General features: G+C 35.8%; 1 protein-coding gene across 19 annotated transcripts; it reads right to left on the bottom strand.

The window, feature by feature from the left end:
* Positions 1–1,795: 1,795 nt before the first annotated feature.
* On the bottom strand, positions 1,796–11,228 carry LOC108323811 (uncharacterized). Of its 19 annotated transcripts, none has more exons than XM_052874048.1 (8): positions 10,432–11,228; positions 9,246–9,535; positions 6,246–8,786; positions 6,094–6,159; positions 5,807–5,964; positions 2,921–4,914; positions 2,484–2,565; positions 1,796–2,048 (listed from the first exon to the last, which is right to left on the bottom strand). In XM_052874048.1, the coding sequence occupies exon 1, from the start codon at positions 11,114–11,116 to the stop codon at positions 10,442–10,444; it is 675 nt and encodes a 224-aa protein (XP_052730008.1). In that variant the 5' UTR covers positions 11,117–11,228; the 3' UTR covers positions 1,796–2,048; positions 2,484–2,565; positions 2,921–4,914; positions 5,807–5,964; positions 6,094–6,159; positions 6,246–8,786; positions 9,246–9,535; positions 10,432–10,441. The 19 variants fall into 19 exon arrangements, with proteins under 19 accessions (XP_052730008.1, XP_052730019.1, XP_052730022.1 ...); XM_052874059.1 differs by having other exon boundaries at positions 8,666–8,786; XM_052874062.1 differs by lacking the exons at positions 6,094–6,159; positions 6,246–8,786 and adding an exon at positions 8,787–8,808.
* Between the last annotated feature and the right edge of the window lie 10,072 nt (positions 11,229–21,300).

Raw genomic sequence — 21,300 nt, 5'->3', positions numbered from 1 at the left:
TTGGAGGGGTGCTCACACCTATTACTTCAGACATCTGGTAGCCTCTAACAACAGTGATCACAATGGAGAGAACTGTAATTAAGCTTTAACAATGTTACCCCAACATAAAAGTGCAAGAAAGGAAACCAGACAAACTAAGTAGGCTTTAGCAATGTCACCCCGAAAACATCCGAATGAAAAAAGCAAAAATATAAACAATTTTACATTATCACATTTTTATAATGTGTCCAACGACTCTTAATTTGTGTTCAAGTCTTTGAAGTGGCATAATGGCTTAGCCTCATAACCATTGTGCAATGTACAACGGAATCGTACCTGGTCAAAAAGTCCGGTATGGAATGATGTTGTCTGTTTAGTTTCAAGATGAACACCATTCGCAAGGCAATGTGTCTCAATGAAAGGGCAAAGTGATCATTCGTGTAACGCCACGTGTGTTTCTTAGTTTTTCTCAGCACATTTGAGTGGATCAAATTTGGTGATCTCTTAATCCCCCATTTATCTCTTCACTCTTTTTTTCATACATAACTCATACAAACAACAATACTTCTTGTCTCCTCTTCCTCGTAAATAATATACGACCCAAAACAAACAGAGGCTTGACCCATTAAATTATTATAACGAACAGCTTTTATGCTATTTCATTTGGGTCATCAAATTTAAATGTATATGCTATCACTTTTTTTAGTGGAGAGTATTTCGGTGATTTACATGAAAAAGAAAATGGCCATTTTATCTATATATTAAGCATGGCATCCAAACACTCGAAAATCATGTTCATCCTTTAGATCACTTGTCAACATGTAACTAGGTTAGTCAACCGGTGAATGAACTCAAAAACTAAAGTCATTTTAAAGTGACTTACCTAAACACTTCTTTATTTTGTTAGGTTCTTTGCCTAAAGATAACAGGAAAACTTGATATTAAATCATGAACAAATCTACTTAAATATTAAGACATCACTTTCAACCTAAAATTTTAACATTTATAATTCTTGTATACATATTATTATCCAATGTAGAAACTTACCATAAATTTCTAAAATTGTTTGTATTTGATTATATAAGAGTACTTTCAATTCAAAAGTTTAAGATTATAAGTTTATAAGCTCTTCTACTTATTTAATTATATCAAATTTGAGTTATATGTGCAATAAAAGAATTTAGTTGCAAATTTGATCTGGTTTACTGAATCGAATTTGATATCAAGTTCTGAATTTGTTGGACAACTCCTTGAGAAACAGAAAGTTCATATGATTGTATCATGAACTCAATTTCATAATGGTTACTGTCTCCGTTCTCTTACTTTTTACTTTCCAATATATAGTAACCAATTTTATAATGGTTACTGTCTCCGTTCTCAGCCAAAATTAGTCCTCTTATTTATTTATTTAAACACATCTAAGAAATTTGTCATAGGAAAAGCAGCAAGACGAGTGTTATTACCATGACACATTTTTATATTCATCAACAGAGTACAAAAGTAAAATAGTTATAAAATTATAAATTTTTGTATTTTTTTTAAAAAAAAGTAAAAAATAAAAAAAAGTATGATATCAAATGAATGTAAATAATTTAGATGTATAAAAGAATCATTGTTCGTCCTTGTTAGACAGTGCCAATTGTAAGAGACTACAAAATGCTTGTGCTGAAGTTATTTTAAATTTTCTATCGGTTGTGTTTAGGAGAGCACATTACCATGTAAGAGAAAATAAGTTGAAGCATTTTCTTTCTACACAAAAACGTCAAACTGGTGAATAAAATAAACGAATCAATTCATACCAACATGAAGTAGCATAGATTAGAATTCTTTGGCAGCATCTTCTGATTCATTATGAGTAAGCCTTATTATTTAATCATTTGTAGCTATGATTATGTTAGATTAATGTTAGTCAGAATGAGCTAAACATGTAGACAGAGACTTGGGTTCATCATTCGAACTCTCAAGGCTCCTGCTTCTAATGCTTTCGTTCTGCAAATTGCAATTTGCTATGAAATCTCCCTTTATGGTTACTTCTCTCTTCTGCAGATCCACAGTGTACTCTGTCAACCCTGCATGTAAATTGTAGTAGTTTTTGCAACATCATCACAGTTCCCTCACTAAATATAAATCAACTTAAGGGACAAAAGGACCAACCTCTGTTTTTGTTATGCCCTTTTGTGCTAAAATAACACTCTAAATTTAATATATAAAATATATATGTTAAACTATCATTTTAATACTGAATGCTTCTAAGTGTTTAGATATTAAACATATTTATTTATTTTTTCATAAGGAATGCAGAAGATTTTGTAGGAAAAATGATAAAGCCTTTTTTTTTTCTCAATTAAATGGTTTGACCATAGTTATATCTCTATTAAAAATATGGTTTGCGTAGCTTCTTTGAATAGGTTTGGCAGAAGAAAAAATAAGTTAGGTTTTTTACGCCAATTATGATGAGAATTTTAAATTTCTCCAGAGACGACAAAACAGAGTCTGAAACCTACCAGTCATTCTTGAGACAACTCTGAAAACCCTCCCTCTGCACCCATTGCACCCCATATTTGCTGCTATCACTACAACCTGAAACTGTTCATCAACCATTACAAAATATAGCATTGAACTGGGCATCTCTACAATCATCTATTTTGTGATATTACAATAACTTAATCGGAAGACTTCAAACCATTTTCTTTGACTAACAAGCATTCGGAATAAACAACTTTGTTAATCACCATGACGTTGGTGTGAAGTATTTGTGATCAAGTTGATGATTTCTCTCTTCTCACCATCGTTTTTTTCTATCTACAAGGCTTTGATTAAAAGATTAGAGTCTGGTGTTGTTGGGATCGGTAGGATGATAATATTAGAAATAAATGATGAAATTAAAAGAGACAGATATTAACTATGGAGGAGTAATTGTAGAGAATAATAGAAAACGTACCGGAGGGAGCGTCAAGTTCTCCATGTGTAAAAGGGAACGATTATCATTTGTAGTAGCCTTCATGCAAACCTCTGACTCTGTGTTGTTAATGGCCATTTGATTATCAAAATCTCTTCTTTTTATGAAGTCAACATCTTCGTTTTCCTTTCTTCACGAGCTTCTGGTTTTAAAGTTGTCCCCGCACTAAGATTTGGAAACTAAACCTTGTATTAATTTAAGTCATGTTTGGGGAAATAACTATAGTTTGAATAATTCAATGTTTCTATGCAGAAAGCAAACCCTTCAACAAGCATTTGATTTGACACTAGAGATTGGCTGTCACCTTCCAACCACCAAATTAACTAGCTGATCTTTTGGCTTCATGCTACTCTCAAGTCTTTTTTAACAGATAAAAGTGTTTATGATTTTAAGTGGACATAGATTACTGGTGGAAACTAATTATTAATTATGATTTTTTTTTAATTAGTGTTGTAAAACTTTATTTCAGATTAATCTGGTTTGATTGAGAAATCAGATTATAGAAACTTTATTATATTTTGAAATCCTTTATGAGCTTCTAAGTCAATTATAGAAAGTTTATCCTTTGACATAAAAGAAAAAAACAAGAAGAAAAAGGGTTGTGACAGCTTGCCAAACAATATAATCCTTTTTTATTATGGATGTGAACATCATAGGCTAATCTACTTACTCAAGTAATCTACTTAACAAATCAAATGTCTAACTTAAAAAGGAAAACCAAAATATTGAAATATTCATACTACCAGTTTAAGAGCAAATAGTACTCTAAATATAACCTACATAAATTATTTTTATATTTCCGTTCCATTACAAATTTTGTCATATAAGTTTGTTAATTTTCATTATATTTTATCAAGACTTCCTTAAAACCATAACAATATATGCTTGATTGACAATGAGTACTTTACTTCATTATATTTTTAATCCATCAAATATTATAATAGTGAAGTGTTAACTACTCAAGTTATTATTGTACAAATTCAGTCTTCTAAATAACATATATATGTTCGGTTGTGAAAGATAAGTTGATAGAGAAAAGCAAAAAGGAAGAAAAATACACAGAAAAACAAATAAGTAATTAGCATGTAGCTCTAAAAAACAGTATAGAATAATAAAAATTTTCTCACCGGCACCATTAGCCAGCCATTAGCGTTATTAATTTTCAGTAATGAAGTTTATTTCTACTTGTTTTAATCCAAAATGAGTTCACGGGCTAACTATTGGAACTTCACATCAACAATGGAGTGAAGGAAGAAATTGACGGGGTGCAGGAAACAATATCCAACAACAATTGCATTACTCCACATGGTAATTTCATTAGATACAACACAAAGATTGAATCTGTCCTGTACCTCCACAGCTTTCTTCTTAGCACCCTCAATTTTTTCCTATTTTATCGTTTTTGGATTATACGTCATTTTTCAATTTTCAGATTGTATAATTCAGAAATTAAAAATAATTTTCAAAACCTATTTGGGTCGTATAATCCAAAAACCACCTTTTTTAAAAAAAGAATTATGTAATTCAAAAGTCATTTTCGACTTCTGGATTACAAAATCTAGAAAAGATAACATGAGAAGAATTATAGGAGTGTAGGAAGAAAGTAATGGAGGTGCTGGAAGAAGCTGCCTTAAAACTGAACTCAGCTTTGGATTCAGCAGGAACGTGCTTAAAAGAAACTCCAAATAATTAATAAACTATTTCATTAAGTATCTCATAGGTGTAGGAAAACTTTAGTGTCCATGTAAAATTTTCCTTTCACTATTTGGTTAAACAACTTAATTTTGATCACAAGACTTGATAGGAAGGACTTTAAACTAGGTACAAAAGCTATAGCGAATTTGCCAAACATTCAAACAATCTCACTGGATATTCTGGAAATGGGGGAAGCGAGAGCTGGGTTGGGAAAAAGTCGGTTCCATATTTGCCACCTGTATTTCCCGGCCTCCATCTCATCGCTCATATTGCTCCACTGTCTGCAATCACAGAATATTGCCAAATTTAATGTCATCAAACTTCAAGTTTGTTGATAAACAAGAAATCCAAAATTTGTAAAACAAGCTTACTGTGAAGCACATGTAAGCAAAAACACAATTATAAACTTTTTAAACGCATAAATTATTACCATAAAAAATATCAGGAATTTACATTGATCTACTTGAACAGTCCCCCGTTCTCAACAGCTTTTCACCCTATTAAACCGGTTGTGTATGGATCAATAACTAAAATGGTTTTACAAACCAGTTCAGAAAGCCAATCTAGCGTTTTGAAAAACCAAATTGGTTTGTAAACCGGTTCCAAAAACTGAACTGGTTTAAAATCTGGGTTCAAAAATCGAACCAGTTTTGAATTTGTTTCAAGAACCAAACCGGTTTCAAAACTGATTCTGAACTTAAAATTGGTCTTAGAAATGGTTTCAAAAACCAAAAGCGCACAACACTTACAGATAAGGCGCAAGACCCTATAAAATTTTGTTTCTTTACTCATCAGTAGACAAGAGAAGGCTGTAATGTAAATATGATTAAACTTTTCTATATGATTAAGTATTCAAGATCAATAAGCACCACTGACAGAGGAAACGGTCTTGTTGCCAAAATCCAAACCTTATAGATATTTGCATAACTCTCATCGTATGGTGGCCGAGTAAGTGTTTTTCGTCATATAATAAATATTTTTGTGACAACAAATAATAGCAATAAACTTTTGTATGACATGCTTTAACTCCTTGATTTCTATGATGCATTCTGCAGCTAAGCACAATAGATGTGCATTTATTTCAATTAATCTTTTCTACTATAGAAATAAAACTCCAATTCAATGTTTTTTGCATTATTGATTCTTGTTTAACTATATAGTATAATTGTTTACCTGTTGTTCTCTTCTGCTTGGTTTGATGGGGGTATGAATTTCAGTGCCAAAGCCTCGTTGTTGTAGAATTCTGAAGGGTGCCGTCAAGGTGTCATTGCGGGGAAATTCTGTATCTGATTAGCAGTTTATAGCTTACAAAACAACCCTGGTCTGCAGTTCTATACAAGTATCATAAAATGGAACCCAAGCATGAAGAAAGGCAACAAGTTAATAACCCGAGATTAAAAGGTCCAAACAACTAAATACAAAATAATCCTAATTCAAAGTCACAAAGAAAATCATTCTACATTTTCAGTCATCATCTAGTGTAACACAAGATGCTGGATAAGTAAAGTCTTGTGAGGGAATGGTGTCTACAAAATTAAGAAAACAATGTTACTTATCAGTCATATTATAGTAAGCATGGTACAATAATATAGTATAAAACAAATATTGTTACCTTTTTCACATCTCTCGAGCTCCTCAAAATCCTCTTTTTCATTTGAGGAAAATAGTGAGGGTGTGTCCCTTTAAGCCAATCTTGCGTGCAAACAAGTGTTTCTACCATTTGTGGTGCAAGAGAACTACAATGTGGATCAAAAGATATTCTTCCAGGGCTGAAGGAAGATTTAGTTGCCACTGTAGAGTCATCTCTTGCCATGTTTGCAAGAACTAGAAATCTACCCGAATTTAGCTCCTACCAATTCAAAATATCCAAATTTCCTTGAATCTCTTCTAAGGCTTCATCCAAGTATTTACTTAATTCAGATTTATTAAACCTAGTTGATTGAAAATTTTGGTTACAGAAATGAGGATCATCACTACCTCCTTTTTGAAATGAAGTCCAAGTCTAAGTGGCGAGGCGAACTCTACGAGAGTGACAATAAAGAAAGTTCCTCAAATGCCCTTTTTCACAATTCCAAAGTGTAAAAACATCGCGTGCCGTGGTAGTATGTGAGATGACAAAAAGAAAGGGTGCTACAATGCTAAAAGATGCCACAAAAGGTTCAAGATCGACAATTCAAAAGGAAAGTTCAATTGCCACAAACATTTTGATCAGTTCGTTTTGACATAAGTAGTCAATTTTGGGCAAAGAAATGGGAAGAAATGATTAGAGGTAGATGAATCTGACTTTTGATTCGGGTTCACGTCATTGTTTGGATACCCTTGCATCTGCACAAATGAGTTACCACAGCAATTGTTCCACTCACAAATTTAATCCAACTACCACGACGACTACATTTAACTTGCTTCTTAATGTTAGACTCTGACAATTCATTGAAGTGATCTCATACATCGAGATCAAATGTTACGCTCTTCAAAGCGAGGTGGTAGCATCTGTTTTGTTATTTCAGAGGCCAAAGTGTCATCTTGCCTATCCATCTAATTCTCATGTATTTGAAAAAAAAATTATTTTAATATATCTTATACAAGTTATTAATCCATATACTAACATTGATCCTAATGTTTATAAAACCTATGAAGTTGAGAGACAACTAAGCCCTTTTCAAATTAACCGTACCAAAATATAGAGAGGAAAAGGGTAAAAACTAGATAAAAGAGTATGACAGGTTTTTGCATCTTTCCGAAGAGAACAGATTGGATAGATCAGGTGATTAAAATATTCAATCAGTAAACAGCAGCCCAGAAGCTTCCTATGCCTTCTAATTTCTTCTTCATTAAGTCAAAGGTTAATAAAATGAGGTAACAAAGTTAGTTCCGTTATTAAATATCTAGACACTTTTAAAGTAGGAGCGTCAAAATAGCAAGACATTGCTCAAAAGAACTTGTTCGAAATTTTATGGATTAAATGCATATGCTTAAAAAAATTACATTTACGGTCACTTCTTAGCAGAAACTAATATACTTCAGCTCCCTTCATTTCTCAACAATTCCCTTTAATTCCTTCACATAAACTCTCGGAATAATGCAACAGTCTTCTAGTTTTTGCATCCCCTAAACAAAATAGTATTGCAAACGAAAATGTCGCTGCTGAAATCGCTCACACTTCAGTAGTAAATGCTAATATTCTGATACAATCCTCCACAACGAACCTAATCAAGACTCAAAACTCACACCAAACACACCAGGTAATGAAGAAAGATCTCTTTTATTCACAAAAGAATATCCGTATACAATGAACAATAGAGGCCTAACCCTCTCCACAGGATAGAACCTGTCTAACAAACAATTAACCAAAAGTCCCCCCTCCTACACTAACTCTCCTATTTATAATGGTTTCCCTCCTCACTTAACTGCTAAAGGCAGTTAAGTGCCAGACCGTTAGTCAGTTAATCGCATCAGTTGTGCCTCTTCCTTCTCTCGTACACTATCCACTTCCCCTTATTCCTTTCAGGTCTATCATATTCCCTCAAAACTTTAAAGGCCATTCTATTCTCATTAATTGATAGATCATATGAAACCCTTTGCTCTCAGAGATAAGGTCCCAGTTACCTTTTATATCCTAACAACCTTTAATTCCTACTTCCTCCTTGAATATTTAGTTTCACTTATTAAATTTACTATGTTACTCTGGATCTTGACAAATTATCCACTAGCGCAGTAAAATGTTTTTCCTAGACACTCAATAATGCAAAAAGGATATTAGTATTAATTTCCTTCCACACAATGTTTACAGATTAAAGAAACTCCAAAATTTAAGTAGCAGCAACAGTAATAACTTCGCTACAGTAGAAACTGGAATAAAACTTCATAGCTTAATTGCAGTACCAGTATTACTAATAAAAGTAGTTTGTTCTAGTAACTTAAATATTTCTAGCACAGCTAGTTACTAGGAAGACATTGGCTTCTTGTCAAGCTTGAAGTAAATCATAGACTGGATACAACGTTTTTTGTTTACAGAGAAAGTCATGGACAAACCTGAAGTATTTCACCTAAAGCATCTGAAGGCATCATTCTTAGTCTAAACTTCCTTTTCCAAGACCAAACAATTGAGATAACATTATTGTCCAGTGCCGAAACAAGATAAAGCCGCAATTACCTGTTGAAACAAGATAAAACAGCTGCGCAAATGTCCATCATCATATTCAAATTGAAGGTAGAAAAAATAGAGAAAAAAGGTAGTTTCCATGGCATGCATTCTGATATGGGATGTAGAGGAAAAGAAAAGGTTTAACGGTGATTTGGGATTTAAGGACTGAGGAGCATATAAGACAAATTAGAAGATGGCCTTCCTTCCCTCATCTCTTCGTACAGTGGTGTGCGCATTCGTGATATGGCAGTCTGGCAGGAAGCAATACAAGTATATTGGATTGCAATAAAGTGCACCGGATTTGTTTTAAATAGACAGTCCGGTCTGCACTGAATCTATCTTTAAAACTAAACTTTTTTTTTTCATGACCGGTAAGGTTCTAAACCAGTTCAGTTCGAACTGCTTTTTTGCACACCCCTAACACAGCTGGAAATTGACAGATTTGATGTGGTTAGAGATTGACTCAACTGGAAGTTGCTAGTGTTCAATGGAAAGCCACCAAAGAGCCAGCAGCAAGTCAGTTGTATATTGCCAGAAGTTGCTGGGGAAGTCACAAGATAGGCTGTGAAAGCTGCCAGATGGTTGCCAGAAAATTCACCGGAAAGACATGGGTAATTTGAAAACAACACTGATAGCTTCCTGGATACTTTTTTCTGGCAGCAGTGGACTACAGCAACAGTGACTTAATGCACCACCAGATAACACGGTGGACAATGGAAACCAGAGATGTAACAGCAGAGGTTAAATAAAATATAAAACTGCAGAAAACTTAAGGAAGTAAGGTTAACAAGCTCAAAAGTCTAAACTCATGGATACTCATGGATACAACATGATACTCTTAATAAAACAATAATTCAATATTTTCACTTCATAATAAAGAAAAGTAACAAATCACATTAATAAAGTATGATCGCTCATCAGTGCTAAATAAGATTAAATGACTAAATTATATATAAATAAAATCATAAAAACACAAGGCTCTTAATGTGAACAATTAAAAATGGAGTTAATTTCTTCAAATTATCTGAGTCATAATAAAACATTGTCATTGTGTGTGATAAGAATCTATAAAACATTAATTTCAAACTTGTTAACTAACTTCTTGTCTTCAGAGTTTGAGTTTATTAAGAGATTTATGAGTTTCCTCGACTCTGACAAAAAAAGTTTGATGGTGAATTAACTTATTTTTATCTATCTAGAGAAACTGGTCGGAATTTTTGTTTAAGAAAGCAGGAAAGTAGAGTGAGGATGTCATTGGAAGCAAGAAGACATGCTCCATCAAATTCTTTTTCATGAACTTAAAGAAAGCAGCAAAACTCATTATGAAACTAAAAGATGCAAAAGCATTAAACTTGCAGATTGAGAAACAAACCAGAATCTGTAAGAGTGTCTTCTCACATTATGAAGAATTATTTTCACCATCTCCATAAATACAATTGAAATGAAAATCATAGACGCATATACAGACTGCCAGCAAATAATCATTTTCCATTAATTTTTTTCTGAACAAAAGAAGCATAGATATTTATAAGCTCATGAAAAAAACCAAACCACTTTGATTAACTATACTTTAAACTACAATAAACTTCAGATATAGTAATATCGAATGATAACGAGGGGAACTCTTCAAGGAAAACACGACAAGAAAACCCACGATGTTATGTTCATCTAGAGACCCTCCTCCTACTGCCAGAAACATCTCTGTGACTCTGCATCTTCTCGTGTCTCAAAGCCCTCTCGCGGTCCTTCTCTCTTCTCTCCCTTTTCATTCTCTCTTCCCTCAACTCCTCCATCGTCTTCCTCTTCTTCTCACCCTTATTCTCCCTCCTATCGCCGTCACCGCTTTCATCCTTCACTACATCATCATTAGGTTTCCGAAGATACCACGGTAACTGAACCCCCTTCCCGGCAAGCCCGTAACCAAGTCTATACTTCTCATCCTCCGGGCCCACAACAACGGCGGGTTTGGGTCCTCCCTCCACCTTTTTCTTCTTCTTTGCCGGAGGATCCTCTTTCTGAGGCTCCTGAATTGGGTCGAAAATCTTGATCCCTTCAAAAAGGTTGATGTGGCCAGCGTCGGAAGAAGGCTCGGGCTCAAGTTCGGGTTTGGGTTCGGGTTCGGGTTCTGGTCCGGGAGGGAGAAGCTTCGGTGCCAAACCTCGAGCGGTGCGGAGACGCTCGAGACGGAACTCGGCGTCGCGCTTCCGAGCCTGCTCGCGCTTGAGCTGTTCCTCCTTGGCGGCTTGTTCCTCGTCGCGACGAACCTTCTCTCTGTTCTCGTAATTGTAAACGTTCCAACGTTTCTGAGGGAGAATATTCAGACCTCCGTGACCTCCCATTTTCGATTACTCAGCGAAGAAGAAAGGAATTTGAGTTTTTCTGTATGTGAAAGAAAATTGGGATTTTCTGTTTACTGTATACCCTAAGCCTGGACGGGAAATTTTAGACTCCTGTCTATTTACCAATTTTCATGTTTTATAAATTAGACTTAATACTTTTTTTTTTTTTACTAGAAAAGAGGTTGTGTTGAAAAGATCTTACTTTTTTTAAAAAGTAACTTTTAATTTTTTATTAACGATGTATAAGTATAAAATTAAATGGTGCAGTTGTTTTCTGGACAAAACTTAATGACGTGTAGTTTATCTTATTAGGTGACAATGAAATTAAAATTGTGACAGAAAAAAAAAATATTATCAGGCAATGTTTTGACAGAGGTTAAAAAAAGAGGGGTTAGAGTTTGGATTCGTCAAAGTACTGGGTCTTCGTACTGGGTCTTCTGGGTTTGGTATTTTTCAATGCAAACCGCCCAGTTGTTTCTTTCGGTCTCCACCGCCATTCTCTCGTCCACAATCATGACGCCTCAGACGCTACAAGAGGCTCTTCCACAGCGTCTACCACAAGCAACGCCTTATGATTCAAATCATAAATCCTAATGACAACAAAACATTTCATTGGGATTCCAATTTCAAGCTCTTATAAAAAAATTAGATTTTTGTTAAGGTTTCGTTTGATTCTAATCTTGGAATCCCGTTTTCGCCCAAATCGTGTTTCGAACCCTGCTAAGATTGCGTCCTTTCAAGCATCTATGAGGTTTATGTACATAGACTATTGTTTGCTTTCTGCAATTGTGGTTGTTCTGGAGTACTTCTACTCAAGTTCAAGTAGGAGCAGATGACAGTTTAAATCCCGGTGATAAACTGAATTTCTCTTCACCACTGCTATATTCTATGCATCACAAATATTTCATGGACTTTTCTTTGGCTAAAATTGGGAGTGAAATTTTATGTTACTTGGTAATCAAAAGTGAACATGACGAGACTATATGGAAGGGTAATAGAGAACAATCTGTAGACTATACTCATGCATTTCTCTCCCTAAACTTCTCTGGCATGCTGAAAATAGAATCTGGTTCTAAAAAAAACCAATTATTCTCTATTCTCCTCCTGGATCTAAGAAAATAGAATCTAGATCACGTTATCCCAAATCGCGTTTCGAACCCTCCTCCGGTTCTGTTCGTACTCGTTGCTGAGGATCTTCGACTAGTCCGACACGTTCACCGACAGCGATCCCAAAGCACCGACACGGTCGAAGGTAGCAGAGGAGTTACTGTGGAATCTCGAGGAGCGTACAAATTTGCAGAATTCCGAAGAGTTAGCGTTTGTAGAGTTATAGAGATCAAATTCATCGAATTCAAAGTGGAATCAGAGAGTGAATCTATGCTCTGCCTTAGATGCATCCCAGCATCATCCACACATCCCAGCACTCTTTCCTCACCTTAGGCACCAACTACGATGAACCCAAACCCTAGTGCCACGCAATAAGATAAATTGCACATGTCATTAAGTTTTGTCCAGGAAAGCAGCTGCATCGTGTAATTTTTGACGTGACGTCCTTAGCAAAAAGGATTAACTTGATCCGATTTTTCAAAAGTTGAGATCATTTGTTACTTTTTAAAAAAGATAGGACCATTTTGAATACAACCCCTCTTTCGAGGGACCAAAAGATGTATTAAGCCTATAAATTACAATGTTAAACATGTCAGTTTTAATTTTTTTTCCCATACTTGTGTTTTTATTTTATTTCTATAAATTTAAAATTATTATTTTTAATCCTTATCAAAAATATAAATTTTTGTTTTAACTATTGGAAAAAATAACCTTTTCAAAATTATTAATATAGATATTTAATATATTAAATAATTATTTTAAGTATAACTTTATATTATTATAATTTTTTAATTATTTTTATCATATTTAATTTTATAAATACATATTAGGTGTCTTTCATGTTCGGTAGATGACACCATAGACTTTGAATACAACGAAAAAGCACTATACTAATTCACATAGATATAGATATTTATATTCATTTTAGTTATTTATTTTTAATTTCTTTAATTTTTTATTAATATAAATCATAACAAGTTTTTCTTGTTTTATTATTTTTGTCATATGTATTCAATTATATAGCACCAAATAAAAGTCTACTTAAAAAGGATTATTCGACACCGAAAATTTACTATAAAGAACAATACCGAAAATTTATTATAAAGAACAAGTACTATAATGATGAAATCATATTGTTTTTTGTGCTATTATTGCATAAACTCTTTTAACCTTTCTTAATAAAGAAAAATGTCAACATAAAACAATTATAATTGAGTTATTAAGTTATTATTTCTTAAATTGATATAAAGTATGTATCATTAAATGATAATTGAGTTGTTATTTGTAATTGAATTGTTAAAATAATTAATTAAATTACCAATTCATTTTAGTTTATAATAAGTATTTTTTGGGATAATATGGGTATGGATAGCTACAATATACTAAGAGAAATTAATTTCACATGAAGATGTTTTTATGTATGGCCTGAACGTGAAAAGAGAACTATGATGAAACCAAAAAAGTCTGACTTAAATGCAAGACTTTGCTAAAAGTCTTACTCTTTTTCAAGTCTATGAGAAGTTTTATTTTGAACTTTCTTGACACTACAACTATGCAATGAAAAATAGTCAAATTCATATAGGATTCAATTTGGATTTTTCACTTTTTGATATTACAAGTGAAATTCAATAATAAAATAAAAATTTGACATATACTTGTGTATTATCCATCAAAATATAATTGGTCCATATATTATCTCAATATAACTTATTTTTCATATATATGTTCACCCCAATAAAAGATAAAGGTAAAGTATTCATAGCTTTTTGAGACTGATTTTAGTCTTGATAATTGAGCAAACTATTGTATTTCAACCTAAGTTTCTTTCGGAGTTTCACTGTAATGTACTTTTTCCAATTTTATCATGATATAATAATTTCAATGAAGTTATCTTGTTCTTTTGAAAATCATATTTTCCAGTGTGTAGGCTAAAAAAAAGTATCGAGTAACTTTGTTTCTTCGCCTATATGCTGTGAATTATCCAAATGCTTATGTTGTACATCGTTTCTATTTCTACTTTGTTCATAGGAAAATAAATTTGGATAATGAATTTTTAAATATAATTTGTGTTTCTGTGGGAATTTTCCTATGTGTCTCTGTTGCTCCTGGATGTCTGGAATGCTTGCATTTCTTCAATTGTTGTCCTTCATACTCGTCAAAGGAGGGGGAGGTACCTTCAAAGATACTCCGACGCTCAAGTCAGATATGAGTTATGGAGCTGAAGCTCAGAAGAGAGTAATTGGATACTGCTCTGAAGTATTATTCAGGATCTCTAGAGCATAAAGAGAACGTACCTAGACTTTTGTCCTGTCATTGTATTTATAAGCAAAATAAAAATAACTACTTTACCTACAAATGTGGCTAGTGGCTTTGACAAATATCTTAACTGTCTAAAATATCTAAGATATTTATGTTATTACATAAATATCCTTACTACATAACATGCCCCCCAAGTCCGAGTTAACCGTTCTGTTTTATGAACGTAACTATAGGACTTATGAGTTTGAGGGAGGTTGTGTTGGGGAGCGTGTTTGTGGTTGTCGTTTATGTGTGGATTGAATGTTTTAAATCAAGGATGACCGAGCAATTGCGTTTGATGAGCCAAAAAGAGGCCAAGACGAATGGTAAAAAGCTGGGTTGGCGAACGCTTAAGAAACAAAAGGTCGAACGTTCGTGCACCTGGGTTCGTGAGGCCGAACGGCCAACTTCTTGAAGGCTCGAAAACATGGATTGACGAGCGCTTGTTGATGTGGATTGATGAGCGGTATTTGAACGCTCGTTGCAATGAATGTCGAGCGATATTTGGACGCTCGTTGACATGCATTGGCCGGCGCTTCTTGAACGCTTGTTGATATGAATTTGCGAGCGATGTTTGAACGCTCGTTGACATGCATTAGTGAGCGCTTTGAGCGCTTCTTGAACGCTCATTGATATGCATTTGCGAGTGATGTTGGGACGCTCGTTGTACTGAATTGGCGAGCACTTTTTGAACGCTCGAAAACATGGAATGTCCCGCGAAGTTTGGACGCTTGTTGACATTTGATTGTCGAGCGTTGAGGCCGAACGACGGACTGAGTGGACGCTCGTTGACAATTGAATGTCGAGCGTTGAGACCAAATGACGAACGCCTTCGATGTTGAACGACAGATTCTTTGAAAGTAGATGTTCTTGGGCGAACATCTACCAGCGGGAGTGTGTCCCTTTGTTTGATGCACCTGGGTGTTCTAGGGCGAACATCGGCCAGCGGGAGTGTATCCCTTTATGCACGTGTTGTTCGATGCACCTGGGTGTTCTAGGGCGAACATCGGCCAGCGGGAGTGTATCCCTTTATGCACGTGGGTGTTCTTGGGCGAACATCTGCTGGGTTTAGAAGTGCTTCAGGATGATCGGCTTTCAAGTGTCCGCTTTTATGTACAAGATATGTTTATCTGCACTGTAAGAAATAATATTAAGCATATAGGTGAGACTGTTTGGTCAAGTTGCAAACCTGGCGGCTGGACGCTTGAGGCCGAGCGTCAAAGAGATGAAGTGATCGAATGCTTCCTGCGGAAATATGCGAACGCTAATGAAGTGATTGGCCGAACGGTTGCAGCTAAGATGCCGAACGCTAATGAGGCCGAATGTGAGAGCGCTCCTCTTGAAGTATGGTCGAGCGGTAGAGACCGAACGTGAGGATGAGCGGTTGAAAGCGAAGGGATGCCGAACGGTCTCACACTGATTGTTTTGACGCTCGTACACACTGATTGTCGAGCGTTCGATTCTGAACGTCGAGGCCGAACTTTGGCTGTTTGGACGCTCGTACACACTGATTGTCGAGCATTCGAGCACGAAAGTCGAGGCCGAACGTTAGCGAGGTTGTGTGTGTGACGTTTTGAGGACGAACTGACTCCGGATGGCTGATCATTGAGAACAGAGTGGACGAACGTCGCTGGTGATCGAGTGGGCGAACGTCGGGGATGATTTGAACGTTCGTCCCGTTGTTTGTAGAGCGGCCTAAACCAAGTGGAGAGTCGAGCGGCTGGGCGAAAGGACGGTTTGAGCGCTCGTCACATTGCTTGTCGAGCGGTTTGTTAACGCTCGTGTTGAAGTTTGGTCGAGCGATAGAGATCGAACGTCCTCGAAACCGAAAGGCCGAACGCAAGGCTGATTGCGGGACGTCTCAGGACGAACGTCCTTGACATTCGCGAGTCTGAACTTGCGGCGCTTCAGGACGAACGGTTGTCTGCTTGAACGCTCGTCCACAGGCACTGTCGAGCGTTCAAGTCCGAAGGGTGATGACGAACGGTCCACTGTTTTAACGCTCGTCCATATTGAGTGTCGAGCGTTAGAATCCAAAAGGTGAGGACGAACGGTCTTACGTTTGAACGCTCGTTGACATGGGTTTGACGAGCGCTCCTTGAAATGAATGGACGAGCGCTCGTTGAAATGGATTGACGAACGCTCGTCCACATATTGATTGTGGAGCGTTCGTCTACGTAGGCGAGGCCGAGCGGAATATTATTCGAACGCTCGTCCAAATTGATTGTCGATCGTTCGAATCCAATAGTCGGGGCCGAACGGCCGATTGCTTGAACGCTCGTCCATAGCCGTGCTGGAACGCTCGTTCACAAGGCTTGTCGAGCGTTCGAATCCGAAGCGTGAGGACGAACCGCTGATTACATGAACGCTCGTCCACACGGATTGTCGAGCGTCCTGGAAACCGAAAGGCGACGACGAACGATTGACTTTTGGACGCCCGTACACACTGATGGTCGAGCGTTCGAGTATATGCGAGGCCAAACGCTAGAGGCCGAACATCAGTAATGAGCGAAGTGACGAACGCTCTAGGCTGAACGTTGATGATGAAATGAAAGAACGTTGGTGACCGAGTGGACGATGTTGGGGACCGAGCGGACGAACGTCGTGGATGGTTTGAACGTTCGTCCACTTGTTTGTCGAGCGGCCTAAACCAATGTGGAATGCCGAGCGGCTGGACGTGAGGACGGTTTGGACGCTCGACACCTAGTTTGTCGGACGCTCGTACGGAGTTTGAGGTTTGGGGAATAGTTGGATGATGTGGAGGCAGAACCGAACTACGCGTGGAATGCGCGGGTGTTGCGGAAGACGTGGAGAATGGGTCTGCGATCTTTTTGGCGATTTTTCGTGTGGGAATCTTCCGCGCAGACGGTTAGCTTGCTCATGTGACTGGAACCGAGCTCCTGGCAAAATCGCCAGTCAGACCAGGTTGTGACCTTGTGACGGCACTGGCGCGGTGGCGGATGCCCCCCAATGTTTCGGTGTCAAAGAAGCGGAGGTTGTCGTCTGGGTGGTCCGGCCCTGTAAGAGGTGGGCGCGAACTTTGGGTTGCGATTTGGGAATTTAGGGTTTTAGGTTTGCGGATTGTGCGATCTTGGTTAGAGTTTTTCTCGTTGGGGATTGGGGTTTGTGAAAATTGGGAAATTAGGGATTTCTGGTGTACCTCTATATCCTTATGAGATGTCGCGCTTTTGAAGAAAAATACTGAAGGCCTGTTACAAAGATCTCTGAGATAATCTCTGGTGTTAAACATGAAATTGGCCTTGACTTTTACTACCCCTCCTCCATGGAACAAAAGTTCTCTGCACCGAAAGGAGGTCAGGTACAAGTTCATTTCCTTGATAAACTTGGATAGCAAAACCCCAAGAAAAAGAGAAATTCAAAGAATTTGACTGATCATAGCAGACGGTTTGCTGCAGGATACTGGCGGGATCTACATTTGCAGCGGCAACCAGATGTTCCAAAGCCTGTACTCTGTCCATGATGGCGAAGATGCTGCGCGGAGAGAACCTCGCACGCGAGAAAGGAGAAGGGTAAGAGCCCTGGTGAAGCTGACGATGGTCTTGACGGTGGGCACGCTGGCTGAGTTCGCCCAAGAAGCGATTCATGGAGGAGAAGGTTATCCCTCTTGTGCGTAAGGAGAAGAGAAAAAGGGGAGCCTGATTCCGTGGCCAGCGACGAGCTCAACGAATGGTGGTGGTCCTGGCTTGGTGGCGATTTGGGAATCTAGGGTTCCCGTTGTTCTGCAATTTCTGGGGTAATTGGGAATTTGGGGAATTAGAAATTGTGGTTTTGATCTTTGCAGTAGCGGCGATGAAGGCGGCAGCCCTTTCATGACATTGTTGTATCTTCCAAATGGAAGGAAAGACTGGGATGACGACGTCGAGATTCAAAGAGGCAGTGGAAGAAGTTTTCTCTCATTTGTCCACCATCTTTGAGGGAGGTGAATGATGAAATTAAGCATGTTTTTGCACTGGATCTGACCCACAAAGGGGAGTGATTTCGTTGATGTCTACTGGCATCAATGGCTCACGGGGGAAGAAGGAGAGAAACCCGCTGGAGGCGTCATTCGATCTGGTAATGACAGTGGCGTCACGGCTTGCGGAGGAGAATCTTGGTGGCGATGCAGCGATTTGATGGAGTAGCTCTGTCCGAGAAAGTGATTCATCGAGGCCGAGTGCTCCTCTTGCGGTTTTTGTGAGATGACACTCGGCCCCACGGTGGACGCCAAAATGTTTCTGTGGGAATTTTCCTATGTGTCTCTGTTGCTCCTGGATGTCTAGAATGCTTGCATTTCTTCAATTGTTGTCCTTCATACTCGCCAAAGGAGGGGGAGGTACCTGCAAGCTGAAGCTCAGAAGAGAGTAATTGGATACTGCTCTGAAGTATTATTCAGGATCTCTAGAGCATAAAGAGAACGTACCTAGACTTTTGTCCTGTCATTGTATTTATAAGCAAAATAAAAATAACTACCTTACCTACAAATGTGGCTAGTGGCTTTGACAAATATCTTAACTGTCTAAAATATCTAAGATATTTATGTTATTACATAAATATCCTTACTACATAACAATTTGCATGCAATTCATATCATAAATTTGGATAATGTATTTTTGTAAGTTATCACTTTGTATTTCAAGTATTATGTATTTGTTCAACAAATTTTGTTCATCACCGATGATGGGAGCAAGTTATATATCATTTTCATTCCATTTGTGGCTCTATTTTAAATTTTCTCTCCCGTTGTCCAAAAGCTTTGGTTCTAGTGATGTAAAACCAAACATCATGTTATAAGATCATGAATGCCTTTGATAATTTTTTCCATCATTAGAGTATTGAACAAATATGAGATGCTGAAGTAGATTTGGTAGTTTTTCAAAAGAGGGAGTTGAATCTTTCACGCTACAGAATAAGGGTAAAACTTTGAATTTGAAGTCTTTTGTACTTTTTCTAACATTTTTTATACCACAGGTTTGATTCACTGTATTGGGATTCAAATTGAGGATCTCCAATATGTATTAATGTATCTTATGGAATTAAAAATGGTAACACATAAGAATAAAATTAAAGAAAGTAAAGGTTGGTTGACCGATATTAACCATGTTATAAATAGTACTATCTATATTACCATGTCATATGTAATAAAATATCCAGAGAATACAATCATTTATAATAGTTGGATTGACTCAAGTTATAAATAGAAGTATATAAATATTACCTTTAAATATATTAAGTTTAAACTCTCGGTTAAATATATTAGGTTTAAATTTTCGGTTCATCTTTGTGTTTGTTCAAAAATATTATTTTAAATTGGTTTAGTTGGCTCTTTATTTTATAAAATAGATGCAATTTCATCTTTTTTGTTAGTATAGTATTAACGATGTTATTATGTCTCAATTCATGTTTTTTTTTAATTTTTTAAATTTTATTTATTTTAAAAAATGTCAGGTTTCAAATGAGTATCGTGTCACATAGCAGAGATAGTGTGATGGGTTAGTGACAGTGCTACATATCACTTTAAAAAAATGTGATGTAAAAAATCTTAAATTGTTTTTTTTTATTTGTATCTTGACTTAATTCAGTTTCATTTTTTAAGTTAGAACAATTTCAACCCTTTCTAAATTAAGATTAAATTTAATTTTTATATAAATATTAGGGATGACATAAAGGGTCAAACTCGAACCAACCCAACCCGCCAAGTCTGGCAGGTCGATAGGCCAACTCTCCATGTCAATTGGGTCAACCTGCCATCTCGACTTCATTAAAAAAAATTGGAACTTGCGCTGTGATACTTCATATTAGTACAATTCGATAGTCCCATCGAAATTTGATATAGCTCGACAAAGGTGAGATATAGCTCTACCAAGAATTGAAACATAACCCTTTTTAGCCTGAAATCAACCTATTTTCATATAAAATTTAAAAAAAAAAAAGCCTATTTCCATGTTATATTAGACTTTCAATTGATAGATTATCATTGACCAGTCCATTTTTGAAAAAAGGTTAAACCGGTTGGGTTGATCCGTTTTATCACCCTTAATAAATGCTATAATTGTTATAATGATATTTTTATTAATATTTTAAATAAGATTACGTTTATTTAAATTAATATTTTACATTGAATTTTAATTAAATTTTGTTTTTAGATATTAAGTATATTTATTTTAAACTGTATAAAACTATTTTAAAGGTTTACATTTGAATTTATAATATTATTATTTTTAAATCAACTCTAACATTTGAATAGAAATTATTGGTACATAAATATTTGAAACAAAATTTAAATAAAGTTCAATGAAAAATATAAATTTAAATAAACTTAATACTTTTAAAAATATTTAATAAAAATATCAATTTTAATAAAAATATTATTATACAATTGTCTGAAAGTTAAACTTGATTTCAATTTGAAGAATGGTAAAATTGCTAAAGTTTAAAAAAAATTGAGAATGAATTAAGACAAAATATAAATAAAAAACTAAATTAACATCTTTTACATGATATTTGTCTCAAACATGACATGTATACTGAGAGCATCTTCATTTTACACATGATAATTTAAAAAATAAATAATAAAATTAAATAAAAAATAAAAAGAACTATGAAGTAACATATAACATGAGTTAACGTCACTAGTATTGTACCTAAATAATTACTAAATTATTTCACATTTTAAAAAATAAAAATTTGATTAAGATTAATTAAAATCTGATGACCAATTAAGATTTTCTTAAAAAAAAAATCTAGGATTTAAACCTTATTATTGAAGTGGATCTAATAGA

This window comes from Vigna angularis, chromosome 1 (genome assembly GCF_016808095.1).
Source record: "Vigna angularis cultivar LongXiaoDou No.4 chromosome 1, ASM1680809v1, whole genome shotgun sequence".
NCBI lineage: Eukaryota > Viridiplantae > Streptophyta > Magnoliopsida > Fabales > Fabaceae > Vigna > Vigna angularis.
Note: the sequence above shows the minus strand (reverse complement) of the source record. Positions and strands in the feature narration are given on the sequence as shown.

Coding starts and splice junctions, on each gene's coding strand:
- LOC108323811 (XM_052874018.1), bottom strand. CDS start 11,116: ATGGGAGGTCACGGAGGTCTGAATATTCTCCCTCAGAAACGTTGGAAC.